Here is an 18,594-nt window from a genome sequence, read left to right as displayed (position 1 = left end):
GTTAAATGCTGACGTGGCTACCACATTTGTGCTGATGTGGCTGCCACGTGGTAAATTTTTTTTTAATTTTTTTAAAAAAACCTAACTCTGTTAAATAAATATTAAAAAAAAATCAAATAAACCACCCCCGTACCCCCCTCCCCACCCCATCCCACCCGCATCCCCCACCCCAAAACCAGAAACCCAGAACACCCCCCCAACCCGCGACCCTCCCTCCCCAGATCCCCATTCCTGCAACCAGTTCGTTTTCTCCCCGCACCCGCACTCACCCTCTATCCCCCTTCTCATTCCCCTTCTCCTTCCTTCATGTTCATCTTCCTCCAACTAGACATCGACGATTCAGACTTCATTTATCTCAGTCTCCGCCATTGCAAGCACTCCGCCTCCCATTCCCTCAAATCAATTAATCCTCAGCCTCCGCCTCTCATTCCGAGCCCCACTGGAGCCGTACAGGCCGCGATGCAGCGTAGGACCCAAATTCACTGCCACAGAGACGACCAGAATGTTGAGCCCATTCCGACCCAACCCATCATCCTCAATCTCTTTTGGTTTATGAAGATATTGACGACGATGATCGTAGTTTTGGGGTTATTGAGTCGAATTGCGATGTGGGCATGGAGGGTTTGGACCTCGATTTGAGTTTAGGGTTAGGGTCAGGATTGTTGTTTGGATGGGGACCTCGATCTGATGTGGGTCGTCGCCGGAGGGGGGGTAGTAGGTCGTGTGGGTTTTCAGGTAGGTCGTATAGAGAAGGGGATCTGGGTTGCGGGGAGGTGAGGGGGTGAGGGTGGGGTGTGGGTTTTCATGTGGGTTGCAGAGAGGTGAGGGGGTAGGGGTGGGATGTGGGGTTGCGGGGAGAAGAGAGGAGGATAAAGGGGAAGGTTTCAATTTTTTTTTTATTATTAATTTTAATATTTAGAAGATTTAGGTTTTTTTTTTTTAAAAAATTAAAAAAAAAAATTTTTGCCACGTGGCAGCCACATCAGCACAAATGTGGCAGACACGTCAGCATTTAACAGACTAATGGATGAAAAATCTAACGGAGATGTTATTTTGAAATAAAATGATACTTGATGTATGAAAGTGAAATGTTTTAAAGTTGTTGTATAGGGTTGTAATAGACCTCAAACCTGAGGAGCTACTATGTAATTTACCCTAATAATTATTATAATAATAGTTATAATATTGCATCATCTGAAACGCAATACGTAAGAGTTTAGGACACAATCATAACATGTCACTAGTTTAACCCAAAACACACATTTCTCAGCTTCTCATGATACGCTAAATCACAAACACATGACACATACATACTTCTTAAGCTTTTGTACAAACATCACCGTCACAAACCCCTCCTTCTTTGGCTTCCTCTTCTTCCTGCTTGGCATCATTTTCGGTCTCTTTATCTGCCTCCAACGCGCACTTTGGGTGGAGATTGAAATTACACTCCTTACAATAGAATGACCACACCAGTCCCGATTTATCGCACTTATCACACGTAAATCCTGTACGTCGCGTGAGGACAAGCTCGTGCTTCTCATGGCGTGCACTCTTCAACTTCTCAGGCCACCCTTTTGCCATCTCCTCATATTCCACTTCCATCTCCTTCAGTCGCTCTTCGGTGAAAGGATAAGCATTCGCCCCATGAAGCGTGACAAGATTTCTTGCTTCTTTTGTGACAGTTTTGCCAGTAGGACCAAGGGCGACGAGCATGGGGATGCCCTGGACCCTGAATCTGCGACTCAAGGGCACTTTTCTTTCATCGCCAAAGGGAAGAGCAAGCCATGGCATTTTAGCAAAGAAGTCATCGAAAGAGGTCTGATCCCGGTCACTAGAGATGAAAATGGTTTCAAATGCATCGTCCTTTGCCTTAATCTCGTGGTAGGCTTCAACAAGTTTTGGCAGAAAGGCGCGGCAAGGAGGGCACCAGTGAGCTGAGAAATAAAGGAGGATGTTCTTCCCCACTAGATCTGTCACAGGAACCTGAATGCAGAAATAATACTTGTTATTCACTTACTACCACTTACTACCACACAAAAAACACACAAATGCACACGCACAATACAAGTTACATGCCTTGAAAGAAGCGAACTGTGGGCTTTCGTCCCACATCACACAAAAGAATATCACTGTATAAACCATAAAAGGGGGGACACCTATATCTTACCTCAGTTTCATCTTTTCCAATGACAAAATTTCGATCCCCGGAAATCAAAAGTGACTCCAGGGTTTGAGCTTTCTCCTTTGCCTTCTCTATCTCATCGAGCTCTGCAAACTTCTCTGGCGTGAAGGGGTATGCCAGACTCCCATGCTCGTCAATGGCATCAGTAACGTTCTTACTAAGTGTTTTACCATCTGCCCCAATAATAACCAAAGTGGGTAAGGTTGACAGCTCAAAGTACCGAGCCAATTTCTCAACATTTTTGTCCCCATTGGGTAAAGAAAACCAAGGCATTTTCTCAAAATGTTTCTTGAATGATTTTTCATCATCATCAAGTGGCAGCAACACAATCTCGAAGTTCTCTCCATTTCCCTTCAGCTTCTCATAGACGTCCACAAGTTTTGGAGTATATTCTGCACACGGACTGTATGAAGACAATGAGAAATAGAGACCCACTATCTTCCCTTCTAGTTCAGAGATGGGCACCTTGATTTATGCACAAATTAATAACAAAAGTCAGATTGTGCAGCCGAGTTGCATTTCACGGCAAATTCATAGAATACGAGACTAGTAAGTCAGTATCATAAACAAGAAGTGGCAATGAAACTTACCTTCTCTCCGTTATTTGAAATTACAAAGTCGCGTGAGCGGGAGACCAAGATTTTTTTCAGGGACTGTTCCCTTCTGGCAGCTTCCTCTTGATCTTTTAGTTCTTTTATCTTTTCCTGTGTAAAAGGGTAGGAATCAACTCCGTACTCCTGAAGAATCTCAACTCCATCGTCACTCAAAACTTTCCCATCTTCGCCAAGTATCACAAGATGGGGTATCCCACGAACTTTGAACAATCCATCCACACTATCACGTGCGTCTGAATCAGAGAACGGAATTGCAAGCCATGGCATCTTGGAGAAGTACCCATTGAATGACTCATCATCTTCATCAGCCGAGATAAATATAATCTCAAAATCACCATTTGGAGAGATCTCATTGTAGGCCTCGACTAAAGCTGGGGTGAATTGTTGGCATGGACTGCACCATGATGCAGAAAAATACAGCCCAAGCTTTTTCCCCTTCAAGCTCTCAACCTTAATCTGAAAATCCAGAATTTGACGTATGATTCCTCTCTTACATTATCCCACTACCAATATTACCATCAACCCTGAACCCTCTACATCTGAATAATAACTTTTCTTTTCCAAATTTTCGTAAACCTTTCAAACAAGTCTTTCTAAATCAACCACCACTCAAGTTAATACATGTACATGTATGCAAATAAATTACAGTTCAAAGACAATAGTTGGATCATAATCTAAACCGTTCATTTTCATATCCCCTCATTTAAATATCATCTATCCACAAATTAATAAATTGAACATCGTTTCTTAATCTGTAAGTATCAAATAACCGGACGGTTGGAGGAGCTTAATGTTTACCATAACTTCAGTTTGCACAAACAAAATGCTGAGTTCAGTAAAACCAGATATAAATTCAACCTAACAGAGTCTAAAACCTTGCAAACAGAGCCATATCTTTAATTTACTTTTTTCACCAAAAAGTACAGAAATTTGCTTTTTTCTTTTGCCACTCAAACAAATTGAACCTCTATTTATTTACTAATTTCAAATACATCCACAAGTGTGATAAAAAATAAAAAATAATAAAAAAACCCAATTGTTAAACTACTTCAACAGAGTGTTTAAAATATCCACAAATTTGTCGATATTTCCATCCAAATAACCGAAAAATCAAAGTATCGATATGGAAATGAGGGTAAAATGCAAACCTCGGCTAGATATAGAAAAATCAATGAACCCAGACTGAATCTATTTCACTAACACTCAAAAATTTACCCAAGATTTTTTACCGACAAGAAATTAACTTATAAATCGAAGAGAATCAGAAAAAAGAGCCGAAATTTTACCTGATCACCATTGTTACGGACAAGATAGTCCCTCTCCGCAGAAGAAAGAAGCGAGACAACGTCGTGGGGTTCGGCGTTGGCCGCATCCGCAGCGTTAGCTTCACCGTCTGACATTTTGTATCTTTCGAAATGTTCTTCTACGAGGTTGGGGTATTCCGAACTTGAAATTCGCCGGAGGTTGTGTGATATGTGAAGGTGAGGACAGTGTGAACTCAGGGGCTCTATTTATATTGCACCAATTTTTGGAGGAATCTTTCTGCGTGTCGGAAACGCTGGTATTCTATAAGTGTTTGTTTGTATTCGTTTTTAAAAGAGTAAATTGTACAAATGGTCCTTCAACTTTAATCAAATTGGAGCAATGGTCCCTCAACTAAAAATCCATTACCTTTGGTCCCTCAACTTATCAAAACGTGCAGCTATGGTCCCTCAACTAAAAATCCATTACCATTGGTCCCTGAACTTTAATTCAAGTGGAGAAATGGTCTTTAACTTTAGCCCAATTGTAGCAATGGTCCTTCCAATATAACTCGTTTTGACAAATTTTTTGACATAATTGACAAAAAGAACCATAATTATACACTTTGATGAGTTAATGAACCCTAATTATATAAATGGTCATTCCAACATAGCTTATTTTGACAAAATTTTGACAAAATTGATGAAAAGGACTATAGCTACACATTTTGATAAGTTGAGGGACCAATGGTAATGGATTTTTAGTTGAGGGACCATTGCTCCAATTTGATTAAAGTTGAGGGACCATTTGTACAATTTACTCTTTTTAAAATGATTGAATTGAAAGAGTTTTTCGTGAAAATATTGTTGAAATTAATTTTTAGTCAAAATACAAATAAATTCTGTAAAATCACTTAAAGTGCATAATCGGTGCTTCTTGCATAAAGCATTTTTTGAAACCAATTTTTAGTCAAAATGCAAATATATTATGTAAAAACACTTAAAGTGCATAATTGGTGCTTCTTGCATAAAGCATTTTAAGTGCTTTTGAAACCAAAAAACATTTTCTCTAAAATTGCTTTTAACCATTTTAAAAGTACATCCAAACAAACTCTAAGTAATTGGAATTTTTTTGATGTATTAAATTAATTGTATTATAACGTTTAATATATGAGTCGAATTTTAAACACATTGAAAAAAAATTTGAGTGTAGGGAGTCTAGAATTTTCTTAAAGAGTGAGAGAAAGAAAGATAAGAGGATCTCTTTGAGAAAAGTTCCACACAGAGATAAATTTTTAGTTGTGACGGGAACGTGGTACACCACGTGTTTTAATGTAAGTGATGAAATTTTTTAATTTTTAAGTTATTAATCTTTTAACACACATATCTCACCATTTATATAGAAACATATGGTGTATCACCTCGTGTGACGGTCACACTGAAAAATCTCTCGTAGATGCATAAGCACGTATGCATCAGCGTCACCCAGTTAAATCTCAACACAATTTCAATATGCCTTTGTTCCATTTTCTTCTTAACAAAATAAAATGAAAATATTACACATTAAGTTCACTTAAAACTACAAAGTGAGTAATTTGAATATGAATAACAAGAGTGGAAAATTTGAACATGAATGCAAAGGATGGCCCCATAAAGCACATTAGGCATATCAATGCCAGCTCTGAGTATGTGTAAGTAGTATTGCATAGGGTTCAAATACGTCTCAAGGCGGGCCTTGAGACACAGCAGTTGAATATGTTGGTTACGAGGCCTCTCAATCTCAAATAAGCATATTTTTTTTAGTATAAATGATATTCTACACTAATCTTATTAAAAAGAGAAAGATGAGTATGAACTCACAACGCAATATATTAAAACGGATGACATCCACCACTTGTCAAAATTTATTATTTGTGTTTTTTATTTATTGGGTTTTGGTTTTTAATTGCAATTCTTCTCACCTAAATAAATATAAAATCCTTCCAAAACAAGTATTAGTTTTAAGGTATTCTTTGCATTATACTTTTCAAACTGAATCTTCGTCTTTACGTTTCCATGTGTGAACATTGGAAAATGACAAAGTGCATCAAACATTGACTCCATCGACCCGTATGGGCTGTGGCCCGTTTTGATTGTTAGCAACAGCCCAATCTGGCATGCTTCAATCGAATTTGTACCCGTGTGTATATGGTTTATTGGTAGTTGTCTCACCACCTCCGCATCATACGCCCTCGTATTCTCCGCGCTCGCGGCCTCCCCTCTGCCGGTTGGCCACCCCTCAACCGGTCGGCCACCCCTTCTCTGAAACAACCACAGGAGCGCCAACAACTCCCTCCCTCTCCATCGCACTCACAAACGCATCCACACTCAGCGTCGAAAAGATTACTATACATCAACTCGCCGTCGATAACCACCTCACTAGTGGCTCCAAACAACGCGTAGTCGAGACAGACGTTGTTGTGCCTTGGCCGTTCGTCAGTATGGAAGTGAGATTCAGATTGTCTCACCAAACTACATACCCACAGTTGAACAGTTTAAATTACAAGAAATAAATACACTGAGAAATTTACGAGGTTCGGCAAAAATCTGCCTACGTCCACCAAGAGATATTGCTCTTCACTATGAGAATAACTAGTACAAGATACACTTGAGTTAAATCAACATAACCCAAACCCCAATCCCTTGTACCCTCACATAATTTTACTAAGAGCCTCACTCTCCCCAAGAGTTTCTCACTCTCACTCTATATTTTCTCTCCTTTGTGTTCTCCTTTGGATGCTCTCTCAATGCATTTCTAAATGCACAAATATTGCATCTAGTTATAGGTATACACTAGCAACTATGCCAACAAACAAGACAAAAAAGTCTTAAGTTCACATGACATAATTATCACCTAGCCTACCTAGCATGCATCAAAGTCTATACCTAGTCTATAAAGTACAACTTTTCTCTATTTGTCATTTAATGCATATAAAATAAAACATGCACAATTGTGTGCAAGCAACCACAAAGTCAAGTCTTGCTTGCAACTTTACTTATGGTAGTCACCATGCCTTCTCTTGAAACAAGACATCCATGCCACAACCGAAAGCCAAACACAAAGTGGCTACTACCATTTCCCTGTAGCACTCAGAAAGTTACACTATCAAAATTGTTGCCAACTCATAAGTATATGAGCCAAACATAATAATATCCACATTGGCGAATATACCATGCAAAAATCCTTGCATCCATTGCCAAAGCCTCCATTAGCCTTACGTACCAACATACACATCCTGAATCAACCTCATTGGTCATGTTCCGATTCAGTCACTGCCAATGCATGTGCAGCTGCTGCAAGCTAAAAATCACCATTTAGCTTCAGACAGGATCTCGACACATCCTCGTCTCCTTCAACAGGTTTTCCTCCTCTTCATTGTCTGCAACCTGGAAACTTGTCAGCGCGTCCGTTTCCAGCAATAACCCATCTAGCCAGACAAAATTCCCACACTTCCTCCTACCTCAGGACTATCTCATCACCTGTGAATCCCATAGCTCCACCTGCTGCAAAACCCCTGCAACACTTGAGACTAAACATCACCAGGAGAAGTGTTGCTTCGAGTACCTAGAGGGCATACTTAAAGCTTTATGCCACAAACTTGCTACCACCCGGCCTTGCACCGTAGCACTGTGGACCCTTGCTTCCGGAACTGGATCTGAACCTGTTGTCTCTCTCAGATCCTCTTTCCAATTTTCTTCCATGATTCCAACCTTGAATAGCTTAAGCAATCTCGTGCCCACCATCATCCATGGTCTCCTTTGTGTATCATTCCACACCAAAGAAGCTTGCACCTGCTCCAAACTTACTGTATCTTTCCATGCAGTAAAGTTTCACAAGGTTCTCGTACGAATCTGAAAGTAAGGTAAGAAGAAAGAGGCATTTTTCTTCTTCCTCAACATCAACTTTCGCAATTGATCCAAGCATCCCTGAACACGACTTCCATTTCTTCAGGCTTCCATTACTCTCCTTTACCAAAAGTAAAACTGCCTCTCCCATTAAACTGCTCAACTGAAAATTCCATGGTGAACAACAAATCTGGACCTCCAACGAACCAAGCGTCCAACGATGCTCTGATACCAATTGTTGTGCCTTGGCCCATTTGTCAGTGCGGAAACGAGATTCAGATTACAACCTCACCAAATCACTCAGTTGAATAGAATAAAATACAAGAAATAAATACAATGAGAAATTTACGAGGTTCGGCAAAAATCTGTCTACGTCCTCCAAGAGATATTGCTCTTCACTATGAGAATAACTAGTACAAGATACACTTGAGTTAAATCAACATAACCCAAACCCCAATCCCTTGTACCCTCACAAAATTTTACCAAGAGTCTCACTCTCCCCAAGAGTTTCTCACTCTCACCCTATATTTTCTCTCATTTGTGTTCTCCTTCGGATGCTCTCTCAATGCATTTCTAAATGCACAAATACTGCATCTAGTTATAGGCACACACTAGCAACTATGCCAACAAACAATACCAAAAAGTCTTAAGTTCACATGACATAATTATCACCTAGCCTACCTAGCATGCATCAAAGTCTATACCTAGTCTATAAAGTACAAATTTTCTCTATTTGTCATTTAATGCATATAAAATAAAACATGCACAATAAAAATGCACAATTGTGTGCAAGCAACCACAAAGTCAAGTCTTGCTTGCAACTTTACTTGTGGTAGTCACCGTGTCTTCTCTTGAAACAAGACATCCATGCCACAACCGAAAGCCAAACATAAAGTGGCTACTGCCATTTCCCTGTAGCACTCAGAAAGTTACACTATCAAAATTGTTGCCAACTCATAAGTATATGAGCCAAACACAACAGACGTAGTTTATGCTGCTTAGGTAGCTGAAGTAGGGGTAGGAGTTGACCATGAAGGGGGAGTTCGTGTCGCGGAGGAAGCGAAGGAGGGGGAGTAAAAAGGGTTGGACGGAGGGTTCAAATGAGGTTGAGGATGGAGGGTATGAGGTGGAGAGAACAGATGCGTTTAGTAGGGAAGAGAGCTTGTTGTAAATGTCAAGGCCTAGGGTTTGGAGGGCTTGGTGAAGTTTGAGAATGGTGAGAAGGACGTGATGAGTGTGGTAAGGGTCTTTGAGGAAAACCTCGTTGCCAACGGCGATGTAACAGATTTGGTTTGCGGGGATGTGTGCGAGCAGGTTAGATTGGAGCCAATTAAGGGTGGCGGCGAGGGTGGGTAGGAGTTCGTTGGGGACACCGATGGTGAGGTGGATTGTTGGGGTGCCGGAGAAGGTGCTGAGTGTGGCGGGATCGGTGTTGAAAAGGCGGACGGATGAGATGCCGTTGTCTTGGAGGATGTCGAGAACGGTGGAGGAACCGTGGCGGGAGATTGTTGGCTACTGGTCTGTAGCAGATTCCAATTGGTTCTCACTACTACAATATTAGCTTTAGGTGTCGGATGATCCTGGCGGTTAATAAGTCATTCTGACGGATAAAAGATATCTGACACATAATTTATTTACTGTCGGATTAAAGTTACTTTCTGTCGGATATATCCGACATAAATTCCTGGCGGATTTTTACTGACGGATTTAACCGCCATAAAATTATTATAGCCCTCATTATTTTTGAATTCTTTTTTTTTTAATATTTTTAACATATTCTGGCGGTTTCTAAGTTAATGGTGGCGGTTATAACCGACAGAAATTGACTATTTTATTATTTTAAAATGTTACATTGATTAAAAATAAATAAATACATAAACAAATGGTTTAAATTTTTTTTTTTCACTCACGGTCCCGTTACCTAATCTCTGAATGTTTTTTTTTTTTTTTGCAATTTTTTACGCATGCTATCTCGAAGTATATACAAATATATTTGACGGTTGGATCGTTGAAACTAGTTTTGTATAATGCATATCCTATCAAATTGATAGATTTAACAAATATTTAAGAGTTAATGTTATACTTCCATTAAGTATAAAAAAATTATCCACTAGTGTAAATATTTTAAATCGAAGATCGAATTCGTTCAATGCATTCTTATAGGGTCGAGGAGTGTAGCTGTAAAAAATCATCAAAATCGGAGGTAAAATAACCTTTAAATTGTGATTTTTTGTTTATAACCATCGAAATTTTTTGTTTTGTTACCTAATCTCTGAATGTTTGTTTTTTACGATTTTTTACGTATACAATCTCGGAGTGTGTACAAATAAGTTTGACGGTTGGATCGTTGAAAAAAGTTTCATATAATGCATATTACATCAAAACTGTAGATTAAACAAACACTTAGAGTTAATATTATACTTCTATTAAGTATAAAATAAGATTTTGTGGTATCCACTAGTGTAAATATTTTAAATTGAAGATCAAATTTATTCATTACATTTGTATAGGGTTGAGGAGTGTAGCTGTAAAAAAATCATCAAAATCGGAGCTAAAATAACCGTTAAATTATGATTTTTCTTTTATAACCGTCGAAAACTTTTGTTCTGTTACCTAATATTTGAATGTTTGTTTTTGACGATTTTTTACGTAAGCAATCTCGAAGTGTGTACAAATACGTTTGACGGTTGGATTGTTGAAAAAAGTTTCGTAGAATGCATATTACGGCAAAACGGTAGATTAAACAAACACTTAGAGTTAATATTATACTTCTATTAAGTATAAAGCAATATTTTGTGGAATCCACTAGTGTAAATATTTTAAATTAAAGATTGAATTTATTCATTACATTCTTATAGAGTCGAGGAGTGTAGCTGTAAAAAATCATCAAAATCGGAGCTAACATAATCGTTAAATTGTGATCTTTCGTTTATAACCGTCGAAATTTTTGTTCCGTTACGTAATATCTTAATATTTGCTTTTTACAATTTTTTACGTATGCAATCTCGGAGTGTGTACAAATAAGTTTGACGGTTGGATCGTTGAAAAAAGTTTCGTAGAATGCATGTTGCGTCAAAACGGTAGATTAAACAAACACTTGAGTTAATATTATACTTCAATTAAGTATAAAATAAGATTTTGTGGTATCCACTGGTGTAAATATTTTAAATTAAAGATCGCATTTATTCATTACATTCTTATAGGGTCGAGGAGTGTAGCTGTAAAAAATCATCAAAATCGGAGCTAAAATAACCGTTAAATTGTGATTTTTCGTTTTTAACCGTCGAAATTTTTTGTTCCGTTACGTAATCTCTAAATGTTTGTTTTTTACGATTTTTTACCTATGCAATCTTGGAGTGTGTACAAATACGTTTGACGGTTGGATTGTTGAAAAAAGTTTCGTAGAATGCATATTACGTCAAAACGGTAGATTAAACAAACACTTAGAGTTAATATTATACTTCTATTAAGTATAAAATAAGATTTTGTGGTATCCACTAGTGTAAATATTTTAAATTGAAGATCGAATTTATTCATTACATTCTTATATGGTTGAGGAGTGTCGCTGTAAAAAATCATCATAATCGGAGCTAAAATAACCGTTAAATTATGATTTTTCTGTTATAACCGTCGAAAACTTTTGTTCCGCTACCTAATCTCTAAATGTTTGTTTTTTACGATTTTTTACGTAAGCAATCTTGCTGTGTGTACAAATAAGTTTGACGGTTGGATCGTTGAAAAAAGTTTCGTAGAATGCATATTGCGTCAAAACGGTAGATTAAACAAACACTTAGAGTTAATATTATACTTCTATTAAGTATACAATAAGATTTTGTGGTATCCACTAGTGTAAATATTTTAAATTAAAGATCAAATTTATTCATTACATTCTTATAGGGTCGAGGAGTGTAGCTGTAAAAAATCATAAAAATCGGAGCTAAAATAATCGTTAAATTGTGATTTTTCGTTTATAACTGTCGAAAGTTTTTGAAGTGGGAAAAGTAATTTGTGCTAAATTTTTATTTATGTTTTTCAAGTATGTATTAGACAATATTTAGTTTGTGCGATGACATTTTCATTGTATAATTATCTTTTTGTTTCTTTATCGCATATTTTACATGGATTATTATCTATTAAACAAAAAATGTAAAAATTATCTATTAAACCAAACAATTATTTATTTAATTTTTAAAACATATTCTATTTAAATACATATTATTTATTTATTTATTAAACCAAATAATAATTATTTTATTTTTTAAAATCGTAACAAAATTTGGGGGGGGGGGAATTAAAATTTTGGGGGAAATTTTAAAATTTTCAGAGGGAATTTTGGGGGGATTTTTGCCGCCATTTTTCTTCTGTCGGTTATAACCGCCATTAATGAAAATTTTCTGTCGGTTTTTATTCGAAAAATTTTTTCTGTCGGTTTTAACCGACAGTAATGAAAATTTTCCACGATATAACCCCTTATTCTCTTCTTGCGTCGGTGACTTCTCCCTTCCCCCTTTTCTCCTCTCCTCATTTCCTTCTCCTTTTTATATTTTTTGTTAAGCTTAGAAGCGCACCCACGAGGCCATGGGAGATGATCCTCCGCAGAACTGCATTTTGATTTCCATCTAAGGCAACCAGAGCTCAATCCTCAGCGATTTTCAAGACCGGACTTATCAGAAATGGTGTTCTCTCTGTTTCCAACCCAGCAGGTGACCGACGGCACTGAAATGTTGTACTACTAAATTCCGACGTACCGGAAAGATGACCTCCCCGGGCTGAAGAAACCCAATTCGAAACTTTTGTCGAATGCATGCAATTTTCAAAGTTCACGAAATGGGCATCATTAGCAAAAACCAGGTTCCAAATTTTACATTTTCTCATACCTATGCATTCTTTGCTTTCTTGCTCTGATTTGCTCTGCATCCAGTTCAATTTCACAGGGTCAATCTTTAAAAAATCATCAAATCGTTTACCGGACATACCTGTCAGATATTGGGGACACTGACATTGAAGTAGAGGATGGTGGTGATGAGCCTCAATTTGTACCGGCAAGTAAATCGTCCATTAAGGAGTTTGTTGAGGTTTGTGTTCTATTTGCAGGGAGGAGATGATGATTGGCTTAGAAGCAACTCGGATGCCGTGCTCACATCTTTACCATGGAGATTGTATTGCGGAGTGGGTGCAGAGAAGCAGGATTTGCCCAATTTATTATGCAATTTGGTCTTTTTGAACCTAATTATGCTCTGATGTTTTTTAATTTTTTTTTAAATATATTCTCTGTACTGCTTTTGAAGATTGTATGTTTGATTGAATAAAGGCTTATCCATGAACTAGGAAAACACACCATAATATGTTCACTTCTTTTCTTTCTTTTGGCTTTATACAGAAAGCAAGCAAGTTCCAAAGTCTGGTCAGAATGCTTTTCAGAAATGCACATTTATTAAGCCAAAAGGCTCAGAACATCAATTACAACACCAATTAGAAGTTTAATTATAAGCAGTAAACCATTTACCAGTTAGAAATTATATTTTCTGTCGGTTTTATCTGACAGAAAATGCATTTACATTCATTATTAATATATTTTATGTCGGTTATAGTCGACACAAGTTCTGACGGTTTTATATTTTCTGTCGGTTTTATCCGACAGAAAATGTTGTTATTTATTAATTATTAATATATTCTCTGTCGGTTTTAGAGTATTTTCTGTCGGTTATATCCGACACAATTTCTGTCGGTTTTAGAGTATTTTCTGTCGGAAAATTCATTTCCTGACGCTAGCAAATCTGTCGTTTATTATATCCGTCACTACATCCATTTTCTGTCGGATTTTGCTTAAATACCGACAGTAATAACATTTTCTTGTCGTTTTTATTTGTGCCAATAATGGGTAGTTTTGTAGTAGTGTCTGTTGTTGCTGAACCTACAATTGTAATTACAAAATCAGTTTATTGAAACTTAATTTAGTTATTTACTGTTAGGAATGTCGGTACTACAAGATAGAGAATGCTCAAGGTAAAGTAGAAAATGGACACCAAGAATTTATGTGGTTCGGCAATTTATGCCTACGTCCACGAAACAAGAATCAATCTTCACTATATGAAAAAGATGAGTACAACAAGAGTAGTATTACCAAGCCAAAGACAAGGCTTGATGGATACAAAAAAGTATGACACACACTTTCTATCATTCTAAACTTCACTCACAATGTGTAGTGGAACACTCTCACTCTCACTCTTGGAGTGGAACTCTAGCTTTGGACTTGATCCTTTGCTACTCACACTTGGTTCTTAATTAGTTACTTCACTACAACATCACACCCATATTTATAGGTGAGGGTTTGACATTCTACTAGTTTCTAGTGTATTCTTCAAATCTATAGCATAGATAATTCTAGACTAGCCACAAAATTGTAGCTTCTAGATCTTTCCATTTGCAACCAAGGAAGTTAGTACTCTCTAGCTTCTTCCATCAACTTAATAACATGCTAGAATTATCTAGCATGCTCCAGCCACCTCACTTACTTACTAGAATAATTTAGAACATTGATCATGTGCTGGACCATATACCAACATTTAATGCATTCCTTGCCATGCATATCTCACATTAATGGGAGGAGAGATTTTGCATGGACTTATAAGATGATGTACTACTCTTCGTATTGCCAATTGGTTTTATGGTGGAACCTCAACTTCTTCATGGTATCATAGCAGGTTATCCCAATTCGTTTCTTACCTCCCTGAATATTGCTAGTATCAACAAAAGTAATAGACTACAGTGAATGAATAGGAATTTTATTACCAAATGACTGTGAGAGAAGATAGAGAAGGATGAATAAAAATTGGGAGAGGAGGAGATGATTAAGATCAAATTTCTTTGACATTTTAGTTAATTTGAAGAATTGAGCTCAATGAAGCTGATAAGTTGAATTGGTATTTAAGTGCTTGATGAAATGGATTTTAAATTGGGGTGACTATGAAGAGAGCCAGCTATAAGTACAAGCTATGATTTGTTTTGGTTAATTATGTTGTTTTGATTTTGGTTTAAAGTAGTTTGTGGCTTTGTGCTTTCGTTTTGGGCTTTCTAGTTTAAAGACCATGTTCAATTTTGGGATCATTTTAATAGGTTTGGTCATGATTTTGTCGGCTTCACTACCAGAAAGGGTTAGGAAAACTAAAGAAAAGTTCAAAAAAAAACTTTAGTTTTAAAGTAAAATGATAAATAAAAGTATAGTGAATAGTATAAAAAAAAAAAAGTAAAAATGTGATTTTTCGTTAAAAGTGAACCAAAGATATTTCGTTAAAACTCCCTAAAAATTTCTAATAAAGCAACTGACTTACATCGTTAAATAGACACTCTCATAAAAAATGTCTTGATTGGTCACTTAATTATGTGCTCGATTGTTTGGATAAACTCATAAACACACTTTTTGACCAGCCAACACCCATAGCATTGACTAGAGAGCGACACATTTGAGTTGATTTTTTTGACATTCAAAGCATAACAGGGCGCTATAGTTGTTAGAAGTTAGGAAGTGTTAGAAGTAGAGACATTCCTTTCCCACCAGCACTGGCCATATGCATTGTGGACAGGTAAAAGATGGTCAACAAACAAACAAACAAACAAAATGCATGTGACTGCTAAGTCCAGTCCCACTAAACATTGAGGATGGCTGAGCCCTCTACGTGGTAGGTTTAAGGAAAGGATTAAGGTAGGGATTAATCCGTTTATGACATATATTTCTAATTTCGAGAGGACGGAGCACACTTCTAGTTATAGTTCAATTTATGTTACTAAATTTTTTCTAGTTTTGGGAGGACGGAGCACATTTCAGGTAGTTATAATTTCATTTATTCTATTAAGTTATTAACCAATATTATAGCGTAAACGTCCAAAATTAATGTATACTTATACAAAATCAAAATTACATGATAAGAATAATGTCACATCATATTTTGTGTATACACTCTTTTACTAAGATCTTCTCTAATCATAAAAAGGACCTAAAATCAAGCTTCACCCACCTAGCAGAATCGTTCCTTATTAAAAAGGAGATAAAGACGGCAATCAAAGAGTGAGTACTGACCCCGCCATTTTCTTGGAGAAATTATAGGTGATATTTTAAAGGATGGTGCTATTTACACAATTATTTTTACTTTTTATACATATATTTTAATTTTTGTCGGATCAAATAAATTAAAAAAGATCAAACGACAAATTTTAATAGAGAATATGTGAAATGTAAAAAGAGCCTATTTTAAATTCTGAAGACCAGTACTTGTCTACTAGAAACCACTTTTATCATACTAACTGATGTTTATTTTTTGTCTAATCTCACTGTGATACTTTTATTTACTCACAATAATATGAAATTCTCATACGAGCTTTTTAGCCAAATGATTATTGAGATTGTCATAACTCATTACTTTGGTCTATGATATTTAAAATCGATAAAAGTGGTCATTGAGATTGTTCACCGTCTATCATTTTAGTCATTCTATGAAAAAAAAACTCTGTTAAATTGAAGAAACCACCAGTTTAATAGTAGGGGTTGATGTGACAAAATACCCTCAATTTAATAGAGATTTATCATGAAATGACCAAAACGATTGGCGGTGGACAATCTCAATGACCATTTCTATAGATTTTAAGTCTTAAGAACCAAAGTGAAAAGTCATGTCAATCTCAAAAACCATTTTGGTTAAACAGTCCTTTCAAACAAGTTGGTGACTCTAGTATTATTGTATTTCTAACTTGAACCTACAGAACAGTATTATTGGATGAACATATTAAATAAATTATAAGTGCACTAACAGTTTGGAAAGATGTATCTACATATATTCCGAGATCAAAGGCTGAGATGGAAACGTGCTCGGTTGATTCCAACCATATGCACAATTATGCAATCGCCTAGCAAACAAATGCTGCTTTTTTCTCTATCAAGGGGGCCTTTTGAGAACACTAATCCACTGTCCAAAGGCTCCAAAATCTTGCTTTCTCTCCATACAAAGCAAATCTCTTGCTGCTCCTTCTTCCACATTAAAGAGATCAACAAGGAATATCTTTACTTGTCTCTTTATTAAAGAAAGTTATTTTCCTCCTTTCTTGAACACGAATACCAAACATTTGAATCCCAGGTTTTTTTTTTTTTTAGTCGAAATTTGAATCCCAGTGTTTAAGTAACGTTATTTAGTCGCATAAAACTGATTACGTTGCTGGCATTCTCTCATATAAATGTCAATGTGTTTATTAATATTCACATATTAATGTTCTTGCTTGATCCACGAGTAAACCCAATTCTCTCCCTTCGTCTTCACTCAAAGAACAAAGATCTCTAAGGACTTACTACTAATTATCCCCTAAATACCATATCCTCTGTTTTACTCCAATCCAGTCCTATCCTATCCAGACCATCATCATGTCCTCCTTGCAGCCTCAGCAGCAGCAGCAACAGCCTTTTGGCCCTGTTCTTGTTTACCCTAACGATGTCAATGGACAGCCTTCATCTTCCCACCATTCAAATGGATCATTCGGGACTGTTTTCATCGTGCTGGCCGTTATAATCGTCATCTCCGCCATCGCTTGCTTTCTCGGAAGGCTCTGCAATCGCCGCCACAACAGCTCAAAACCCCATAAGCAACCGCAACATAACTTTCGTCCCAAGAAAGAAGCTGGCCCTGCAGGTGGCGGTGGTGGAGACCATCGCGTGGAGTTTGGGAGAGCTCCCAGCTTTCGAGCAGGCCCGAAAGTAGCAGACGTCGAATTTGGATTCGATAAGAAAAACCCGAAAGGGAACAGCAGCAGCAGAGGAGAGGGCAGAGGATACATGAATCATCACCCCAACAAACCACACCATAACGGAAATGGTGAAAAGAATCGTCACATGAAAGGTGAAATGAAGCAGCATCCTGGCGGCGAGCATCATATTGGAATGGGAGATCCGAGCCAGTGGATGAAATGATGATCGGATTAGTAACTTGTTGTAGCTGGATTGGCTTTCCTTTCAAAATTAATCCTCCTGTTTCCTCCGTTCTTCTATGTTTTTTTTTCTTTTTTTTTAATTGGTTTCCAACTCTGAAGCTTCAAGTATTATTATAGGTAACGTTAAAGGTTTGTGACATTTTTATGGACTAGTGTACTAAATTATGGAATTGGATGATCTTCAATTACAAAAGGCCAGACCCTTGATCAATGATCGATAATCTATACATATAAGAAAATAAGTTCTCCCATGAAAATGAAAGACGCTGATCTGTACATGAATTAGTAACATCACATGACTATAAGCAATGCAGCGGGCTTATTCTAAAGAGGGGGACTTGTATGAAACAGGGACGGAAAGGTAGGTGTGTTTCAAACCAATCATTCGACATCACATGAGAAACTTAAAACACTTGCCGTCATGTTACTAATCCATAATGCCACGGTTGCATCGCGTAAGTTGTAGGTAAGTCCTCCATTTTCGGATGTCCACCCTAACAAAATGGGAGAAAGAATTCAGCATTTGCTTGATTTCGGAAGAGGAAAAGCAGAGTTTCTCCAGTTTTGTCCGAAAATGTTCAACCGTGGTATGCATAGTTTTCAATTTATCATCGCACCTAACTGAGCTTTCACTTCTAACTTACACACTAGATATGTTTCAGTTCATTTATGTCCTGCCTTTTCTTTGGTGCAAATGGAA

General features: G+C 37.1%; 1 protein-coding gene across 1 annotated transcript; it reads right to left on the bottom strand.

The window, feature by feature from the left end:
* Window positions 1-1,162: 1,162 nt before the first annotated feature.
* On the bottom strand, window positions 1,163-4,384 carry LOC103451977 (probable nucleoredoxin 1). The gene is made up of 4 exons (XM_008391436.4): window positions 4,083-4,384; window positions 2,773-3,252; window positions 2,168-2,647; window positions 1,163-1,983 (listed from the first exon to the last, which is right to left on the bottom strand). The coding sequence occupies exons 1-4, from the start codon at window positions 4,194-4,196 to the stop codon at window positions 1,318-1,320; spliced, it is 1,740 nt and encodes a 579-aa protein (XP_008389658.1). The 5' UTR covers window positions 4,197-4,384; the 3' UTR covers window positions 1,163-1,317.
* Between the last annotated feature and the right edge of the window lie 14,210 nt (window positions 4,385-18,594).

The sequence above is a fragment of the Malus domestica genome, chromosome 13 (assembly GCF_042453785.1).
Source record: "Malus domestica chromosome 13, GDT2T_hap1".
Lineage (NCBI taxonomy): Eukaryota > Viridiplantae > Streptophyta > Magnoliopsida > Rosales > Rosaceae > Malus > Malus domestica.
Note: the sequence above shows the minus strand (reverse complement) of the source record. Positions and strands in the feature narration are given on the sequence as shown.